At 42.8% G+C, this 19,218-nt stretch overlaps 1 protein-coding gene and 1 non-coding gene across 4 annotated transcripts in view; one reads left to right on the top strand and one right to left on the bottom strand.

The window, feature by feature from the left end:
• MYBL1 (MYB proto-oncogene like 1) overlaps positions 1-2,855 on the top strand; it is a 37,122-nt gene extending 34,267 nt beyond the window's left edge. For all 3 annotated transcript variants that reach the window (XR_003514449.1, XM_027561098.1, XM_027561097.1), the window contains one exon: positions 222-2,855. Coding sequence is in view for 2 of the 3 variants with exons in the window: in XM_027561098.1 (XP_027416899.1) it covers positions 222-350 (129 nt within the window). In the remaining variant the exon portion in view is untranslated. The remainder of the gene's footprint in view (positions 1-221) is intronic.
• A 3,193-nt stretch (positions 2,856-6,048) lies between these two features.
• Positions 6,049-6,155, bottom strand: LOC113904526. Its single transcript, XR_003514546.1, has one exon. It is a non-coding gene; the product is annotated as a U6 spliceosomal RNA (small nuclear RNA).
• Positions 6,156-19,218: the final 13,063 nt, after the last annotated feature.

Genomic DNA, 19,218 nt, shown 5'->3' with positions numbered 1-19,218 from the left:
GTATATGGCGAAAACATTGACTAACAATTGATCATAAACAGTATATGATTTTGAAACATTGTTATTTAAAAAGAATCACAATGCCATTGTCAAAAACATTTTATAGTAATTACTTATCAAATATCCAATCAATTAATTGATTTTTTAAAAGTCTTAATTGTGAAGTAGAATGGATAGTTTTCTTAGCGGTTTTCACATCACTATTAATATTTCCTTCCTAGTCAACTTGTGAATGGGAAACAGTGGTTTATGGGAAAACAGAAGACCAACTTATCATGACTGAACAAGCAAGAAGATATTTGAGTACTTATACAGCTACAGGCAGCACTTCAAGAGCTCTCATACTGTGATTGTTACTAAGATTGATGAAATGCCCCCACTCCCTTACTAGATTCTATACTAAGTTAAGCTGCAATGAAATTTTTTTGTTGATTGTTTTTAAAGTTTTAAAACAGCCCTAAAACGGTTTGTATCCTTTGTCATATTGGGCAACCAGAAAGCTAGGCACTTAAGTAAGGAGTAGGCAATTTCATAATTTATTTTTTTAAGACATGAGATTTTTAAAAATGTTTTTAAAGAACAAGATGGGGAAATCATATTAGAATGTTCAAGGATATTCTGAAAGTAAATTCTCACATCTTTTCTTCAGAAGATATATGTTGCTACTCTCCTGATGCTGCAGTTTTGTTATAGATAGGTCTTATGAGTATGTGTGATTTCTGAAATTAGTCTCTATACAGAAAGCACACATGGCCTTATGAAGTACTTTTGCCTATCTGCTGATTTACTTAGGCTACCATTTACAGAGAAACACAGTGGGAAGGCATTTAAAAGAATAAAAGTTGCACTACTAATTTTTGGTATTTTTAAAAAAATAGTAAAATTAACTACAGTGTTAAATGTATTTATTTGAGCGTAGTCCTCAAAACAAAAGGCATTGCAAAAATGTTTTTTCCTTATTGGTAAAGAGTCAGTATTTTCTCCATAAATCTCAGAAGAGCTGAGAGTTTTGTTGAATGTATTGTACAGTATGTAGGAGCAGGAAAACTTTGTAAATTGGAAAGAAATCTGTTTTTATAATTTATTTTCATTTTTAAAGCTTAAATGTAGATATTTAAACCTATACAGGGTGTCTAGAAGCCAATGTTGTTTCCTGTTATTACAGATAACATAGTAAAGAACAATTTTGACTTTTAATATGAAACAGTAGTAAGTTATAGCTGCAAAGAATTCAGTATCTATACTGTATGTCACATCTACCTAAATATTGCACTATGTCCTTTAAATCATGTTGGTTATAAAGTAGTTCTAAAAATGTACTAAATAATAATTTAATATTTTCTTTTTAAATTATATGGGGGGTCATATAAATTAATCTGGTGATTTGTATATTTGTTTGAAATTTTTGCATTTTGTTTAAAAAAATAATATGGTACTTTGGTCCCTAAAAACAGTCTGCACTTAGAAGTTTATTATATTTACTCAATGTTTAAGAAGTAGAGAACATTATCTTTTATTTATAAAAATATTTGTCCTTTTATAAATGTTTTGTGTTTCTCTACAGGTTACAACAGTTGCTTCAGTTGCCTGTTTTAGGTGTTTGCACTTACTTTATTTCTTCTTGAAAGAATGTCTTTATTTGCTTTTGTGTAGAGATTTTATGTAATTTTTTGAAACATATAATGGTATGCTGTCAACTTAAACACTGACAGGTAAATAGAATTGTACACTGTAGTTGTAATTATTTGTAATTGACACACTCTCTCCCTCTCCACTCCTGAAGTATGCTGCTATAGAAAATAGCAGAGTCGGCTTGCTGCTATGAGAGAAGGAAAGAGCGACCACCACTTGCACTGTGTGAAAACATAAAAAGTATGATGATGGCAAGTTCTCAAGTTAACTTAATGGAATCAACCATTACCAGGCAAATTCTTGCAAATACCAAAATGCTCTGCCTTAAAACAAAAACAGCTTAAGATTCTCTGTTGATGGAAATGGAAATACGAAGTATTTTAATGCCTAGCTTTTGAACAGTAGACCTAAAAGGATTTTAAGCTATTTAAATCTACTTGCTCATTTTTGCATATTATATGTAGTGAGAAGTGAAGAAAATGTGTGGTACTAAGATTATGCCTTGTTGATAACAAATAGATGAACCAATTTGAATCTTCCTAGCATGTTTGTTAAGTATGTTGATTGCTTCCTAATTAATGAACTTCTCACAGAAATTTCACTTTGTAAAACCAATGATTGTAGCAAAATCATACTGGATCATTTCAATTTCAGTTACCTTGAACTAATAGCACATAATGGTTCCCTTTTATCTTTTCTTTTTTTTAATGTAGCCCTTGGCTGGTTTGGATGTACATAGTCTCCAATTACCAAAGTATAATATCTTGGAAGAGCTATATTTTTTTAAAGCATAGTTTTTTTTGAGCATTAAATTATCCCACATGTAATATATTGCAGATAAGCTTGGGATTTTTGGACATAGTACATATTTCGGTTGGTATTGGTTGAATCCTCCAGTTAACTGCTTTGTTGCTTTTTGCAAGAAGATTTTTTCATCTTAAACATGTCAGGCATCTTAAATCACCTTTTATACTGTTGTGTTCAATTTGAATTTCTTTCAGTATGTTAAAAATGCCAGACATAACATGTAGCAGCCATACTTGCATGGAAACTGACTACACATATAATACTGCATTTTGTTGTAAGGTTTTCGCATTAATACAGCCATTACCCTGACTAAATTGAGTTTTTTGATGTATGGGAAAAAACTTTCCATTGTAAGAGAATCTTGCATACAATGTTGACTGTTAACATCCAAAATAAAGCATCTGTGTACAAGCTGTCATGGCATTGCTTATTCCACTCAGATTTTGTATTGACTGACCCTTGAAGGACTTAACCCAATATTCTGTGCTTAAACCATTTTTCTCCTTTCAGGTGATTTCATCTGTTAACACAACTTGACCTCTTTACTCAAGAAATGAAAATACATTTCCAATTCTTGAGCCTCATTTAGAGCCATATTTTCAACTGCCTTTAGAGATTTCCATGTGACTCTTCTGTCAACACCTTAAATGTCGGATGTTCTCTTTTTCTCCAGCTTGAACCTGCGCCTCCTTTGTTCTCTTAGTGGTGTTACTTTCCCTTCGATCACTCACCGAGAAACCTTGTGCCTCTCTCTAACCTTCCACGTTGAAATCTGTTTTAAAATCTTAGCCCACTGAAAGGCTCAGCTCTAATTCCATTACTTCATCTCTGACTTAGATTATTGCACTTACCACTCTGCTCTCCATTCTCCAGAAGTATCAAGAAATTGTTCTGTGACATCAGGGTGTCACCTAGGCATGGCCGACGGTCACCCAGACAGGTTTGTGCAGTATTATATCACCTTAGGCAATGTCACCATCCAGATTTTACCGTTAGCCTTCTAGGTTTAGAAATCTGATGGATTAACCCATCAGATTAAGAGACTAAAATGAGTTTACCCCTCACTGGAATGTCTGTATCAAGTGAGTGAGACTGACACATGAACTCAAAACACTTAATTTACAGTGTGAAATGTAAGTCCTGAGAGGAAAGACAACTGCTTACAAGCTGCTGCTGCTGCTGCTGCTAAGTCACTTCAGTCGTGTCAGACTCTGATCCCATAGATAGCAGCCCACCAGGCTCCTCTGTCCCTGCGATTCTCCAGGCAAGAATACTGGAGTGGGTTGCCATTTCCTTCTCCCGTGAGGGTAAAGAAACATATGAAAACACACAGAGATTGGATCACCTCTCCTGTTCACAGACCTTCCACAGTTGTTTGTTGCCTAAATAACAAGAATTCTCCTTCACTTCCTAATCTGGATCTGGCGACCTGGATCTTTCAGGAACAATGTATGCATGCTTCTGCCTTCGTGCCTCCCCTCATTGCTGCTTCTCTTTGTCTCCCTGCCTGTTAGAATCCTACGCAGCCTTCAGGGCACAGGTATGTGTCATTTCCTGATTATCCTGGTGCCTCCGTAAAACTTTCCCATTAGACTTTATGTTTTCAAGAGTAGGAATTGCTCTTTATAACTCCTGCATCTACTGTGGTGCTTAGGGAGTCTCAGGAAGTGTTAAATTGAAAGAGTGTTAAAAAATAGTCTTGACTCTTAGGAAATATTAACCATATTTGTTTTACACAATGGGTTGTGAATAGCTTGGGTTTCTTAGTTTTGCTTTATAGTCAGCTATTATTTTGTTAAAAATCTTTTGAGCTCCTTTTATAACCATGTGATTTCCTGCCTGATTTATCTAGTTATAGAGCAGTAGGCTTGCCAGCCAATCAGACTTTTAATTGTAATATAAAACAGATGGAAGGTTTTGAAGAGGTACTTCCCACTCTGTGACTCTATGAGAAGTGAAAAGTTATTTTTAATTAGGTAGTGGAGGATAAAACAACCAAATGCAGTTCCATAAGAGCAGGGAAGGGGAGCATTACTTCCCCTTCCCTGGCTGTTTTTTATTTTAAACAAGGTCAAGATGTTAAAAATATTGGTAGAAAACCAAGATAAAGTATAGCAGGAAAAAAATTATTCATGGCTGACACGTTGGGAAGAGAGTGTTTTTGAAAACTTTAATATCTTGGCATCAGTACATTGAGTTTGAGCAAACTCCATGTTAAAAGCAGTGTACTCTCCTGCCCTTAGTTTTGAAGACCTCAGATCTGGTGTGCTTATTCAAGTTCCAAGTACAGAATGTGCTAACTTTGAGTAGATTTTTTCTGGCCAGCACAGGGAAAGAAGGAGGGAGATTGACTACTCTGGTTTTACTACTGTACTTTTGCCAAAGTTTGGATAACATTCTGACATAATTTCCTGAGACTCAATACAGTTAGCACTTATTTGTTCAACTAGCAACCAGTACTTAGCTGCATGCTTACAGGACCTGGCACTAGGGAACTATGGTAAATAGGGCATGACCCTTCCCTTGAGGAAGCTGATGTTTGAGAAGGGCAGATGAATAGTATGTAACAGAAATAGCATCTCTACTCCGTTTGGCCAAAAGTGAGATAGATCAAGTAGCCAAGTTTCATTTGAGAATAAGGGAATGGTGGGTCATTGCCCAGATAGTGTGGGTTTTCCCTTTAAACTGGAGAATTGTGCCCAGGTGCCTTCCACCCCAGGAAGTTCACAGGCTAAAAGTTTGTGTACAAGTAACAGTTGCAACCATATGCCAGTAACATACATGACCTCATTTAATCCTACCAACAACTATTAGGTAAACATTTTATAACCCACTTCTGTGAATTTGGAAGCAGGCTTGGATTAAGAGGCTTGTCCAAACTCAGTACAATGCTAAGCTGAGATTCATTCAGACGTCTGAGATTTGAGTTGATTCTTTAAGCACAGGGCACAAAATACTTTTCTATTTCTATAAAAGTATAAAAACAAACAAAACTAGTGTATAGTAGGCTTGGGGGGTTGTTGAAGGGAGCCTGGGAGGGGGGCCCCTGGAGTGCTGCAATGCTCCATTTCTTGCTCTGGGTGCTGGGGTTTTTTTGTGTGTGGCGGAGGAAGAGGAAGGACCACACCTCATGGCTTGTAGACTCTTAGTTCCCCAACCAGGGATTGAACCCAGGTCTTGGCACTGAAAATGTGGAGTCCTAACCACTGGACTGCCAGGGAATTCTCTGGGTGCTGATTTGATGGATGGATTCAAGCTCTACTATTATATGTGCACTTTTCTGTGTTTATATACATTGTACTTCAATAACATGTTTAAAAAAAATCTAGTTTGGATAGTAGAGGAAAATACAAATGTAATGAGTTATTCCTTGCCTGTTCCTGTGATTACTGTACTTGTAAGCATCTACAACGCTAGCCCTGTTATGGGTGTTTCACTGTTATTCTCTAGCATATGTTGGGCCCATTTCTCCTGGTAAATATTTGTTAAATTTCTGCATGGAATAAGTGAACTGTGTGGACTACTTCTTTGGTCTGTATATACCAAATATACCAAAAGTTTACATGTAAGAGCTTTCTCTACTCCACTGAATGAATACTCTTTAAAAAAAAAAATACGGAACACTTCACGAATTTGCATGTCATCCTTGTGCAGGGGCCATGCTAATCTTCTCTGTATCGTTCCAATTTTTGTATATGTGCTGCCAAAGTGAGCACTGAATGAATACTCTTGTTATAATCCCTCATAAAAGTCCACAGTTGAACCTAGCCTCCACCTTAAAGTTCAAGCTTTTACTCCCATCCCACTGAAATTTCCACATTCAACAAATTACAGCTCTGTCTAATGTAGTCCCCTAGTTAGTTAACTCTGCCAGTTGCATCCCTTGGTAGCACAATGTGTTGTTACCTTGTTTATTTAGCATTGATGTTCTATAAGCAAACATTCACATAATTCACCCATCTAATTGACCCACATCCTTCCTTCCAAATTCCCCACACAGGCCTTCTCCAGGTTATTTAACGCTTTTACTCAATTAACAATGCGTGCAAATGATGTCAGCTAAGAGGGCTTCTACTACATGTTGAAAAGTTCAATAAGATATTTTATCGAACCCAATATGTCCAAAATATTATCATTTTAACATATGATTAATATACATTATTCGTGAGGTATTTTGCATTTTTTTTCCATTCTGAGTCTTTGAAATCCAGTGTGCATTTTACACACAACTAAGCCCCAGCCAGCCACATTTCAAGGGCTCAGTAGTCATGTGGTCAGTGGCTACCACACTGAGCAGTGCAGTTTTCAATCACTAGGAATTTACAGAAAAAAATGTTTTGTAATTCAGAAGAAATACTACCTATTTTAGGCCACAGCAGAACAACTTCAGGAGAGAAACACCTTTCATGGGAGGCTGTGACAAAGGAAACTGATCTTTTTCCTCAGGAGAAAATTATGTTTGAAGTGAGACCTGGCAGATGGAAAGTGTGTGCGTGACTGCTTAAGTCACTTCAGTCGTGTCCGACTCAGCTGGAGTGAGCTGCCAGGCCCGCCTCCAGGGACTCTTCCGGACCCAGGGATTGAACCCGCATCTTTTATGTCTCCTGCATTGGCAGGTGGGTTCTTTACCACTAGCGCCACCTGGGAAGCTTGGCAGACGGATAGGCACGAGGCAATCAGGTAGAAAAGAGCAAGGACCTGTGGGTTAAAGCGCCACCAAGGGAGCTAGTGTCCACATGCAGACTGCAAGGCCAGAGGGGCTGAAGGTGAGATGGGGGAGGAAGAGGACTGTGCAGAGAAGGCTCCTGAGGGAAGAGTGGGGAGAACCCGAGTTCCCTGGGAAGCGGACCACGGTGGAGGTTGGCAGGCAGGCCATGAACCAGGGGGTGCTCTTGTCCCCAACGCCTGAAGGAGGCGGGGGAGAAGGCAGGGTTGGGCAGAGGGAGATGCAGGCCTTGCCATCTCCATGGGGACCTATGAGGCTCCTCCGGAGAGGAACCCAGGTCTTCTTGGGCCTGTCACCAGAAATGGGCTCCCCAGGAAGGGGGCCTGCCTTGGGCCAGCATTCACCTCAGCAGAGAACATTCTTTGACTTCAGTTTCTTTGCAGAACAAGAGTCGAGGTCTTCTGAGAGAGAAAAGGAGGAATGGTTGCAGTGGGAAGCACCATCAGAGATCTTAGGAGAATAAAGGATTTCTGAAACAATCCTTGAGAAGACTGGGGAAGGGATTTGATCAGGGGCACCCAGGGGAACTGCCAGGCAGCTTCAAGGACTTATTTTAGGTTGGCAGGTGTGAGTTCAGGCCCTTCGGCTAGATGGGTCAAGGTCGTGATCTTTTGTGTTCACCCAGCCCTGCCCATCACCTGGGCTGAGTGCGTGGCCATAGGCAGGGCTCTGCACCAAGACATAGCCATGTGGGTCTGCCCTGCCTGGCATCCAGGCAGGGTGATCAGGCGCAGCAGCAGAGGAAGACTACAGCATGTCCATCTGCCACATGGGTGCGGCTGAAGGACCGAGGGGCAAGGGAGTATGGAACACTATCAAGAAAGGTGGTTCGTGAACTAGGCAGGATGATACCCGCTGGAAGTCACTTTGCCTCTTCTGAGTCCTCACTGCCCCTCCCTGGTGGTTGTCATTATTTCTGTTTTTTGTCGTATCTTTTTATGTATGCTTTAATTCCTCTCCTGTATTTGCAGCTCTCTGAAGAGTTCCAGCTCCCACCAAGCCCTCAACAAATATTTTCTAAATGTTCTAGAGCAGCAGTCCCCAACCTTTTTGGGACCGGTTTCGTGGAAGACAATTTTTCCACAGACTGGGGAGGGGAGGATGGTTTTTGGATGATTCAAGTGCATTACATTTCTTGTGCACTTTATTATTGTTGCATCAGCTCCACCTCTGATCATCAGGCATTGGATCCCCAAGGCTGGGGACACCCTGTTCTAGTTGTCTTCTGGTTTTATTTTGCCTCACCTACACTGACTTCATTATAGGTTAGCCAAGTGTTTGTTAGTGGGTGAGGAGGGGAGCCTGGATCCACACTGTAGGTTCCTCATTCATTCATTCACTCAACAGATGTTAAACCATAACCATGAACTAGTAGAGACAGATTGGACCTGGTTCCAGTCTTTCAGGATTTAGTGTTTAGTGGGGAGAGGGACACACTAAGCAAGTAACCACCTAAAGAGTATATGACCACAAACCATGAGGAACATTCTGAGGGAAAAGAATGCCATGTTTTATGAATGTCTCTAACGAAGGGATCTGACTAGATGGGTGGTCAGGCAGAGAAGATTTCCCCAGGGAAATGAGGTTTGAGCAGAATCTCTCCAGAGAGAAATAGGGAGATAAAATATAAGAATATGAACAGAATGAGGCTAAAATTATTGGCTGGCATTTGCTATCCAGGCTCCATGCTGAACACACCTCCAGTCTGCACTCCCCCTCATCAGGCAGGTTTCAGAGGCTTCTGTTGCATCCACTGAGACACTGCATTCTAAGCTCAGAGGCCACAACTACAGGGTGTGTAGGGTGCATGCCTGAACGTGACCTCAGCATCTTTCAAAGTTTCAGGAGGTCACCTGGTTGGGGAGTGTTGGAAGAAGGAATGCCACCTCCCAGGAAAGCTCTTTGACTTTTCTGGTTCTCAGTTACCAACTCTAGCTGCTTCTGGCAGAACTTTCCTTCCCAACAAGTACAGTTGGTCACTATATATTGAATCTAGAAAAATCAAGCCCAACATATACTATTAGGGCCTTATCAGTTATTTTAATTGTCAACATACTGTGTTTACTATTATCATTAAGTCCCATAGAACTCTAGAGTTTATTGAAATAGTGTTGTTGTTTTTTTTCCAAATGACTTGAAAGACAAAAAAAGTTATTAGGTAAATTCTTTTGTTAAAAATAATGTAAAAAAACCCCACAAATACCCAATGTAATAATAAGTGAAGGGTCTCATTAGATTATGGATTTTTTTTAGACAATTTTAACTTCTAGGTTGGTTGGTTTTTATGACCCACCTGGCTCTTGCCCATAATCTGGTCATTCCTGCTCAAGGAATATTGAAATATTGAAATATTCACTCTCTCACCCCAGAGAGTGAATGGAAGCTGGTGGCTACCAGGATTTGAGTTTGTCCTGCAAACCTACAGTTAGGAAAATGGCTTATTAAAACTCCTCTGCTTGTAAACTGCCTTTCCTGCTTAAGCTCATTTTCATTCTATTTTCTTTATTTTTTTCCTGTCTTTAATTTTATGCCTTCCTAGGTTCACACAGCCTAGTTGTTTTACAGGAATATGGAGTTAGCTCTTGTCCAGTGCCAACTGGCTAAGGCTGGATGGGACCACTGACCCTAAAACTGGGCCCGTGTAGGTGCCTGATGAATGACATCAGAGGATTGGGAAACTCCATCCTAAGATCCTGCTAAGTGCCTTCATTTTTGGATGTGCAGAAGTATGTAACCCAAATATACCCGTGCCTTCTCCCCTGCCTCCAATCACTTCTCCACACACCTGAGACCTCCCTGCTTATCTCATAAGTATCCCAGCTCCCTCGACTTCAGAGAGGTGAAGCTGAGACTTGTTCTCCCAGCTCTTCATTTGGCTGCCTTGTAATAAATTCTTTCTTGGCTGGGAAACTTGGCATCTCAGTCTTTGGTTTGCTGTGCATTGGCCAACAGACCTACTTTGGTAACAATATCAGCTCATTCAAGTCACTGCTAACTATTTTGGATCATAGAAGTTTGAAAGATCTTAGATCTCTCTCTGTAAAATGGGAATTAATACACTTACTCTGAGTATTAATTTCTTATTGCTGCTGTAACAAATACCACACATTTAGTCGCTTAAAACAATGCAGATTTATTATCTTACAGTCTTGAAGTCAGAAATTTGAAGTCAGTGTCAATGGACTAAAGTCAAGGTGTCAGAAAGCCTACATTGCATCTGGAGGCTCTAGGAGGAAATCTATTCCCTTGCATTTTCTAGCTCCAAGAGGCTGCCTGCATTTCTTGGTGCACAGCCCCTTCTTCGATCTTCAAAACCAGGAGTGATTGGTGGAATTGTCATCTTGCTACATCCCTCAGACATTCCTCTATCTGGACAAAATCTCCCTCTGTCATCTTTGTGATTACATTGGGTCCATCTGGATAATCCAGGCTGATTAAGGTCCCCAAGTCAAGACCCTTAATTTGATGACATCTGCCAAGTCTGCTTCACCATGTAAGGTAACATGTTTGCAGGTTCTGGGAATTTGCACATTGATGTATTGGGGGGGTGGGGTCATTAGGGTGCTATAACAGTGTGAACTGTTGCATTTGTAGCAAATATGTAGCCATGGACAAATTTTTAATAATGGAGTGAATATAATATATAAATCACACAATGCTCAGAAATTGTAGTCAATGAAAAGAAGCTATCCAGATAGCCCCTTATAAGATGAATTTTATATTTAAAAATTTTGTTTGGACTTTATCTTAAATGCTCTTTTTTTCTGTTATGGTATTTTAGTTTCTTTCTTAACTTTTTTTTTTTTTTAACAAGGTTGGGCACACTCTCCTTATTAGGAATCACTATTCATCAAGTTACACTGATGTAACCGGAAAGAAAAATCAGGTCAGCCTAACGTTTGAAGAATATGAAAGCCAAAATTCAAGATGTGGGGGAGAAACCTGGGTTGAAGCTTTTGGAAAATTTAATTTAAAATTTGAGGTCAATTTTCTCTCTAACAGAAGGCGCCGTTACCAGACGTTTTCTTTCCGTATTTAAGGACATTTGCTTATAAGTATTCAATTATCTCCAAATATTTTTAAAATATACTCTTCTTTTTTTTTCATTATGAAAGAGAAAACTGTAGTCTTAGAAAAATCCTGGGAAGTGATAGTTATGCCTCACCACCCACTCTTTAAAATCAGTGAACTGGTTTATTGCCTCCTCTCTCCAGCACTGAGGTGGTATCTCTCCCATCCTCTCTCTCATTAGTCTGATCTGCTTGGAAGATGGGGCTAAGCCTCGTAGTTAAGATCATCTGTTTGTCGTTCCCGCCCAGCGTGTCGTCCTCTGGCTCCATTCCTTCTTTCTTTGTTATATAAGGCAAGGTTACTGGAGAAGTTCTTCAGGCTGGAGAAGCTGTAACTGCAGCTTTTTTTTTTTTTTTCCTTTCTTTCTTTTCATTAAAGGCAGAACTAAAACCGAGGTGAGTCGTTTAAAATGAGACACTTAGCATCTCTTGCCTGGTGGGGTGCCCAGGTTGTGTTTTATTTCACAGATGCCTAATTAACCCCTGTTTATCAAAGCCAGAGGATATCAGGTAAAATGCAGCCGCATGAAACCGATCCTTGGAGGGATCTATGTTGTAAAGTGTGAAATCAGTCGCTGATGGACTACTTTTGTGGTCACCTTAAGACTTTAGCATCTTGGAAAAGTTGGCCCCAGAAGGGGGTACTTTTCTTGATGAAGCTACAGGAATTGGAAATAGTTCACTGAAACCTTTGTGGGTTAAAGATATAAAGGACTGTGGCGAAGTCCCAGTGGTATGAAGGGACGCGCTTCTGTGTTGTCCAAACTGGATTTCCCTGCAGTGATTTGTAAAAGCCGAATCGCTAAGGGCGGCGGGTCCCTCTGATGAGTACGGGCCACCAGAGAGGCCAGCCCTGGCAGTGTGCACTGCCAATGGGGCGTGAAGCAGACACATCTCCAGGCTTTTGTTCCCTAAGCAGACCAGCTTGGGCAGGAAATTCATCTGAGACTGCTCTGAATTAGAAACTACAAACTTATGAATGGTCCGTCTGCTCACAGGCCAGAGCCGTTGAATCTCTTGAGTCCTTTAACATTTTTCTAATTGCATCAATGCGTCCAAAAACAAAATTTTTTTTTTTTTTTTGGCCGTTGATTTTAGAAGAAATAATTAAGCGGGATGAGCCACATAAATGATGGCTTTACCTAGTTCCTCCTTTAACTCTAAATTGCTGGAGGAATTAATAAAAGCTCACAAAATCTATTAGTCTAAAAATCCATTACGAGTGGCATAAGAAAGGCAGGCAGCAATTGTTAAAAAATGACTGTAAACTGGAAGGAAACTGGTCTCTCTGAGGAGCCGGCACAGTATACAGTGTCGCGTACCTCGCCTCCATCTCCCAGTCACTGGCCTTAGAGGAATAAGAATCAGGGTGTGCAATCCGCATAGGTTCCAGCCCTGATTTCTGAACTATTTCACTTGGTCCTCACAGCAACCTTCATGGGTAGCTATTACGATTCCATTTTGTAGATGAGCAAACTGAGGATCAGAGAAGTCTGACCTGCCCCAGATCACACAGACAAAGGTAGACTTACTATAAAGTAAATGAACATCAGGGCCCCCACTTGCAAGGGCCCCAAGAGGGTGGTAGTCACATTGTTAGGGGGTCAGGACCCCAGTGGGGTGGGGTGGAAACAGATTGTAATCAGTGAGCATCTCTGCATAAATGTTTCTGATAAATTGTCTAAAGAGATCTCAGAAGGCAAGATTGAAATCTCTGGAAATGTGTTGTGATTTCCTTCTTCATTTCAAAGAAATATTCAATTCTGCTCTCAAGTTTGTGTTCTTCAAGAGAAGCCCCTAAGCTTTGGGCCCCTTAAGACCTACATCTGCCTTTGAAGATAGGCGATGAGAGGTAGAACTATGTTTTGAACTTCTGATTCCAAAGCCTGTTCTATTTTCAGACCATGTAGAAACAGAGAAGTATAAACAGAACATCAAGTTAAAAAAAAAAAAAAGCTGGATATGAGAATTGTAATTGTAATAATGTAAAGCTTTTGCTCTTATCCAAGCCCCCATCTTTGGGCTTGGAAGTCCTGTGCTCTGGGTCCACAGCTCATCTTCCTCCACATCACATTCATGTCTGCTCCCTCCCAGGACCCAGGAAGGGCAACACACCAGCGCGTGGTTGATAAACATCAGTTAGCTCGTATAAAGTAGTAAATGTAATTTATACTTTCATATTGGTTTACTGTTCACTTTCTAAAGGAGAAAGTGCATGATGTCACCAGGGAGACACACATAAATAAATGATGACATCTATACTTCCTGTAGATCTTGTGGGAACTTATTTGTGATTTTGAGTCTTTTAATCAGTCTCTTTTGCTGTTACTCTTCACGATGTAGTGATAAAGGCTTGCTGATGGAGAAAGAGTGGCAAAGGGAAGTATTTCCCTAGGCCATGATACAAATGAAGGAGATGGGGACGTACAGGCAAACACATAACCGTGCCAACTGATCTGTAAAGTGTCCATCGATGTCACCCACCTCAAGCAGCTGCTATACATCCTAGAAGTAACTCATCTCCCCTTGCCACACCTACCATGCTGCCTGCATTGGTGCTCACCTAAGCTCTGCTTTCTTTCTCCATGTGGGGGGCGGGCTGTCCTAGGAGCTGAATAGCCACCCTAGCTGGCTGCGCTTGCAGATCCTTCTCTGCCCATCATCTCTGGCTGCTGGATCACTGACTTCCTGGTTAACCTGATCATTATCATCATCCTACAACAATGTTGAAATATTTCCATGTCTGAGAAAACACGGCCCTCCACATCTCCCATTTCTTTGCAGAACTCCAGTTCCACGCTCTCCCTCTTATCCGACAAATCTTCACCTCGCCCCATTTGCTGTCCTAGTCTTATTCTCCTGACCTCTTAAGGACACGTGACAGAGCCTGAGCCAGTTCTTTCTCTCGGCCTCTGGGATCCTTCTGGTTTTTCTCCCTTCTTACTGGCTTCTCCTCGGATTGCTTTCCTGTCTCCTCCTTTATCCAATTTCTAAATACTGGAGTTCCCAGGCCTCAGCCCGGGACTCCCTTCTCTTCTGTACTTTCTCCTCCTCTAGTTCATGGCTTTAAATAGTATCTATAAGTAAATGAGAAAGTTGTCTCCAGCATTCATTAAAAACAAAATTTTTTTTGCTATACAGTTATAGAAAAATGTGTGAAAATCAGAAAATATGATCAAAAATAGGAAGATAAAATCAGCCATAAACTCAATATCCAGAAATAATGAGTTAACATCTTGGTATACATACTTTTTCTATGTACATGTATATAAATGTATGTATAAATGTATATATTTTATATAGCAAAGTAGAATCACATTATATATATTACTTGGAAACTTGCTATTTAAGAATGTTTTTGTGGATAGCCTTTGATGCCAAAAGACACAGGTCTCCAGCATTGTCTTCAGTCGCTACGCGGTTGTGTGTTTTTTTCTTTTTTTTTTTTTTAATAGTATGGCTATTTCCATGATCGAGGTAATCTGGAGTTGTTTCCAGTTCTCTGCTGTTGTGCAGAAAGGTGGTGCTGCGGCTCCTTAGCAGTCTGGGCCCGGGTCCTTCCTTGTGAATTGCAGTCCAGGCCGCTGGAAACTGCTGAGTCAGAGGCGCGTGCACGTGTGAATCATGAGTGCCGGCGCCTGGTGAGTCCCAGAGTTCGGACACCCGCTGACATCACCTGTTGGTCTTCAGGCCGAGGGGCGCCCGGGGACCAGACCCTCGCGCGGAGCGGGCCCCAGGGACCTGACGGCCGGTGGCGGCTGCAGAAAGGCCTGGGCGGGGCGGCCGGGGGCCTTTGTGCGCACCAGACACCAGATGGGACTCGAGATGGGGAGGGACCTGTGAGCAGGTCAGATGGCAGGCTTTCCACAGACCTGCTGCTGCTGCTGCTGCTGCATCGGGAACAAGCATTTTGGCGGGAAGAGAAAATTCTTAAAAAAAAAAAAAAAAAGAACAGAAGTTTTCCCTGTGATGGGCCCTGTGGACAAATGTCTTTTTGACTCCGTGTGTGCTTGGGGGCGGGACTGCCGCTCAGAACCCGGCTCTTTCCTTCTGAGATAAAAGCCTTGTGCGCTGTCAGATGTGGACCCACAAATGGGGTGGGGGCGGGGGGGGGGGGGCGGTTCCATCTGGCCTTTCAGGGAACGGAGCGATATCTGCGCTCCGGTGAGCACGGCTGGCCGTTGTTAGAAGGACTCAATGCACAGGATGTCAAACAAGGGGCGGGTTTGTGCGGGATCCAGGGGGTGTGCACCGGCAGAGAAAAAAGATGGTGGTGAGGAGGGAGGGACACGGGACCCCCAAGGCGGATCCCCCGATTTACATCTTAGCCCAGTGTTCATGAGAAGATGGGGCAGGGGGGCTATGTGTGTATATGAGATGAGGGGCGGGTAGAGGAAGATGGAACGGAGCCTTCTTCCTCTATCTGTAGCCACAGGCCCCGGGGCCTCCACCACCTGGGTGTCCCTTTCTAACTAGAATAAATGTGACTTACTCAGGCCAGTGGCAAAGGCCGCGTTGTTTGGGTCTGAAAGGAAAGCTGAGATCTAGCACGCCGCTGTCTTGAGTCAGTAGACAAGTGGGGAGGGACGCTGCGTGAAGACTTCTCTCTGTCTTCTGAACATCTGCTCCCCGGCCTTGCCCTCTCCAGGTCTAAGCGTCCCTGCAGAGGCCCCTGTTGTGCCTCTAGACACGATGTCTAGACCACAGTGGTGTCCAGCACGCCCGCACACCTATCACTTAAGTAGAGAGCTGTGTCTGCAGCCCAGATGTGCTGGCAAAGGCCTGGGGGGAGGATGAGAGGACAAGCAGACCAGGTGAGGGCCGGACAGGACCCTACTGGGGAGGGGAGGCGGGGCGGAGGGGGCCAAGAGAGGACGCGCATGGGGGCTCCCAAAGCCCCTTCCCACACTTTGCCCAGGGCGAGCCCACCTTCCCACCTAACCCTGCATTTCTCAGAAATAATCCTTATCCACTGTGAGCACTTCATGGGGAGGGACTGTAGCCCCCGCATACAGTGATTCTCCACAAGGACGCAGAGGACGGAGAATCCCTCCTTCTCACCTCCTCTGGGAAGCCACCGAGCGTGTCTCACTGAGTTCCCACCGCAGAAGTGACTTCACACCAACTTCTGTGTACTTTGGCCTCGGCCAAGCAGAGTCAGTTCCGTTTTCTTAGTTTAAAATTGTCTTCTAGACAGTTTAAAAATTCCATTACATTTCTGTTTTTCTGAGTGAAAACAGGCTCTCAGAACACTCACTGGACTGGGGGTTCAGTTCATGGGTGGAGATGTCCAAGCTGGGTCCCGTGGGTGGGCTGCCTGCCTCTGCTGTCAGAGGTGCTGCCACCCCTGCGCCTCCTGGGAGGCCCCTCCTATGGTCCAGAATGAGGCTGGAGCTGGCTGTTCCTGCACACAAAACAGCCTTGTGGACAAGGTTCACAGACAAGCCCTTGCTTCCAACAAGGGTGGGAGGATGTGAGGGATCCCTGGAGTAGGCAGTGACAACCCACTGCAGTATTCTTGCCTGGAAAATCCCATGGACATAGGAGCCTGGCATGCTGCAGTCCATGGAGTCGCAAAGAGTCTGACATGAATGAGCGACTAAGCACTTTAGCTCTTACATTTGATGTATATTTAAAAATTCTCTCCTCTGGCTTGGCCGAGAGCAGCTGGACAAGTCATTCAGCCTTCCCACTAAGTAAGGGGATTGGCAAGATGGAGTCTTCAGTTCTATCCAGTCCCCAAGTTTTGTGATGCTGTTAGGAGAAAGAAGAAACAGCTGGCTTAGAGGAACTAGGTTCACAGAAAAAAAAAAAAAAAAAAACAACCCAAACCTGAGCATTTCTTCTTAGAACAACAAGTACTCAGAAACAAGTACCGGTGAAAGCAGATTGCTGTCAAGTGGGGCTTCTTATCTGATCAGCCTCTCCTTTCTGATGGTAAACATGTCCAATGATAATAATTCTAACCTCAGACTTTGATAAATAGGTGGTTTTAAAACTTGTCATCAGAGCACACCCATGCTCCATGCCAGTCTTCCTGGGCACTGGGACTGGTGCCGCTTCCCAAGCCACAGGTCAGGCCTCCAGGGGGCTGGAGTCTCATCCAGCCCCAGGTAACTTTGAGATGCTGAGCTTCTGTTAACTGTGTGGTTGGCAGGAAGGTGAGGGTAGTGCTGCTCTGGGGAGATGGAAAGACAGAAAAGAAGAGGATGATAACTGTCTTCAGCTGGGAATTTGGGAAGCAATAGGAGTGTCTCATAAATTCTTCCTCCCTCCCCAGAAAAGAATGCCTAGTATATAAAATGTCCAAAGCACAAATAGGGTCATGTCATTGCTCTTCTCAAAAATTCTTGTTTGACTCCCTACTGCCCACATTTGGGCATTTGGGGCCATTTATGACTAACTCCAGGGGCTTCCCAGGTGGCTCAGTGGTAAAGAATCCACCCGCCAATGCAGGAGATGTAGGAGACATGTGTTCAATCCTGGGTCGAGAAGATGCCCTGGAGCAGGAAATGGCAACCCACTCCAGTATTCTTGCCTGGAAAATTCCATGGACAGAGGAGCCTGGCAGGGTGCGGGCCATGGGGTTGCAGAGTCAGACAAAACTGAGTGACTGAGCACTGCTTAGCAAGCAGCACGACTAACCCCAAGCCTTCTTTCCAGCTTTCTCTCCGACACTCATCCTCAGAGAAACTCTTCATCTTCCCACTGGCTTACTTTTTCTGGACTAGATACTCTTTCTCAAAAGCTCCAGTCCCAGGGGTTTCCCTGGTGGTCCAGTGGTGAAGACTTCACCTTCCAATGCAGGGGGTGCAGATTAGATTCCTGGTCAGGGAGCTAGGACCCCACATGCCTCACTCCAAAACATAAAAGCAAAAGCAATATTGTAACAAATTAATTAAAAATGAATTCATTAAAAAATGAATTTGTCCACATAAAAAAAATTCATCAGAATCTTAAAAAAAAAAAAAAGCTCTAACCCCAGATCTGCCTCTTGAAATTATCATCATTCAAGGCCCAACTGGTTTGACTTCCTCCTCCTTGAAGCCTTCCTGGATTTCCTAAGCTGAAAATTCTTCACCCCGCCACCACTCCCACTTATCTGAGCAGTCATAGTCTTCAGTTTGTATCTGTCTTTTGGTACAACTTGTTTTCTATCTATTCTTCCAATTATTTCTACATCTTTGACCACACCGGGGTAGACCTTGCTCTTGCTCTTTAGTAGCTCTTGCTATTTAGCTCATGCTATGCCCTTACTTGGAGAAGGCAATGGCACCCCACTCCAGTACTCTTGCCTGGAAAATCCCATGGATGGAGGAGCCTGGTGGGCTGCAGTCCATGGGGTCGCTAGGAGTCAGACACGACTGAGCGACTTCACTTTCACTTTTCACTTTATGCATTGGAGAAGGAAATGGCAAACCACTCCAGCGTTCTTGCCTGGAGAATCCCAGGGACGGGGGAGCCTGGTGGGCTGCCGTCTATGGGGTCGCACAGAGTTGGACATGACTGAAGTGGCTTAGCAGCAGCATGCCCTTACTAGGTGCTGAACAGATGTTTCTTGGACCACATATAAAATGAAACAGGCAAAAGAAAGTGCATGTATTGGCGATGATGTAGCAGTGCAGCAGGACAGCTGCCAGGCCAGGTGAGGCAAAGATCTAAGAGCAAATGGCCTCAGACCACCTCAAAGCACACACGCTCTATTTTCCAGAACAGAATCTGCTGGCAGCTTGCCAGCCCTGTCTGCCTCCTAGAGGGGACAGATTTCTGCTCCCCCCCAAACCTTTTCCTTTCTTTTTTGAGACCCAGGCACCTGCATCCCTCTCATATAGAATAAAGGAAGAATTGGAAATAAAAGACACGCTTAAAGAAAAGAAGTACTAATTTTGAAAGATTATGCTGTGGTTAGGTTAATCTTACAATCCCAGGAGTTTAGTTTTGATCACTTTCTGCTTATCATTTGCTTAAAAAAAAAAAAAGACA

Source organism: Bos indicus x Bos taurus, chromosome 14 (assembly GCF_003369695.1).
Source record: "Bos indicus x Bos taurus breed Angus x Brahman F1 hybrid chromosome 14, Bos_hybrid_MaternalHap_v2.0, whole genome shotgun sequence".
Taxonomy (NCBI): Eukaryota; Metazoa; Chordata; class Mammalia; order Artiodactyla; family Bovidae; genus Bos; species Bos indicus x Bos taurus.
This window is presented reverse-complemented; position numbering and strand designations above follow the sequence as displayed.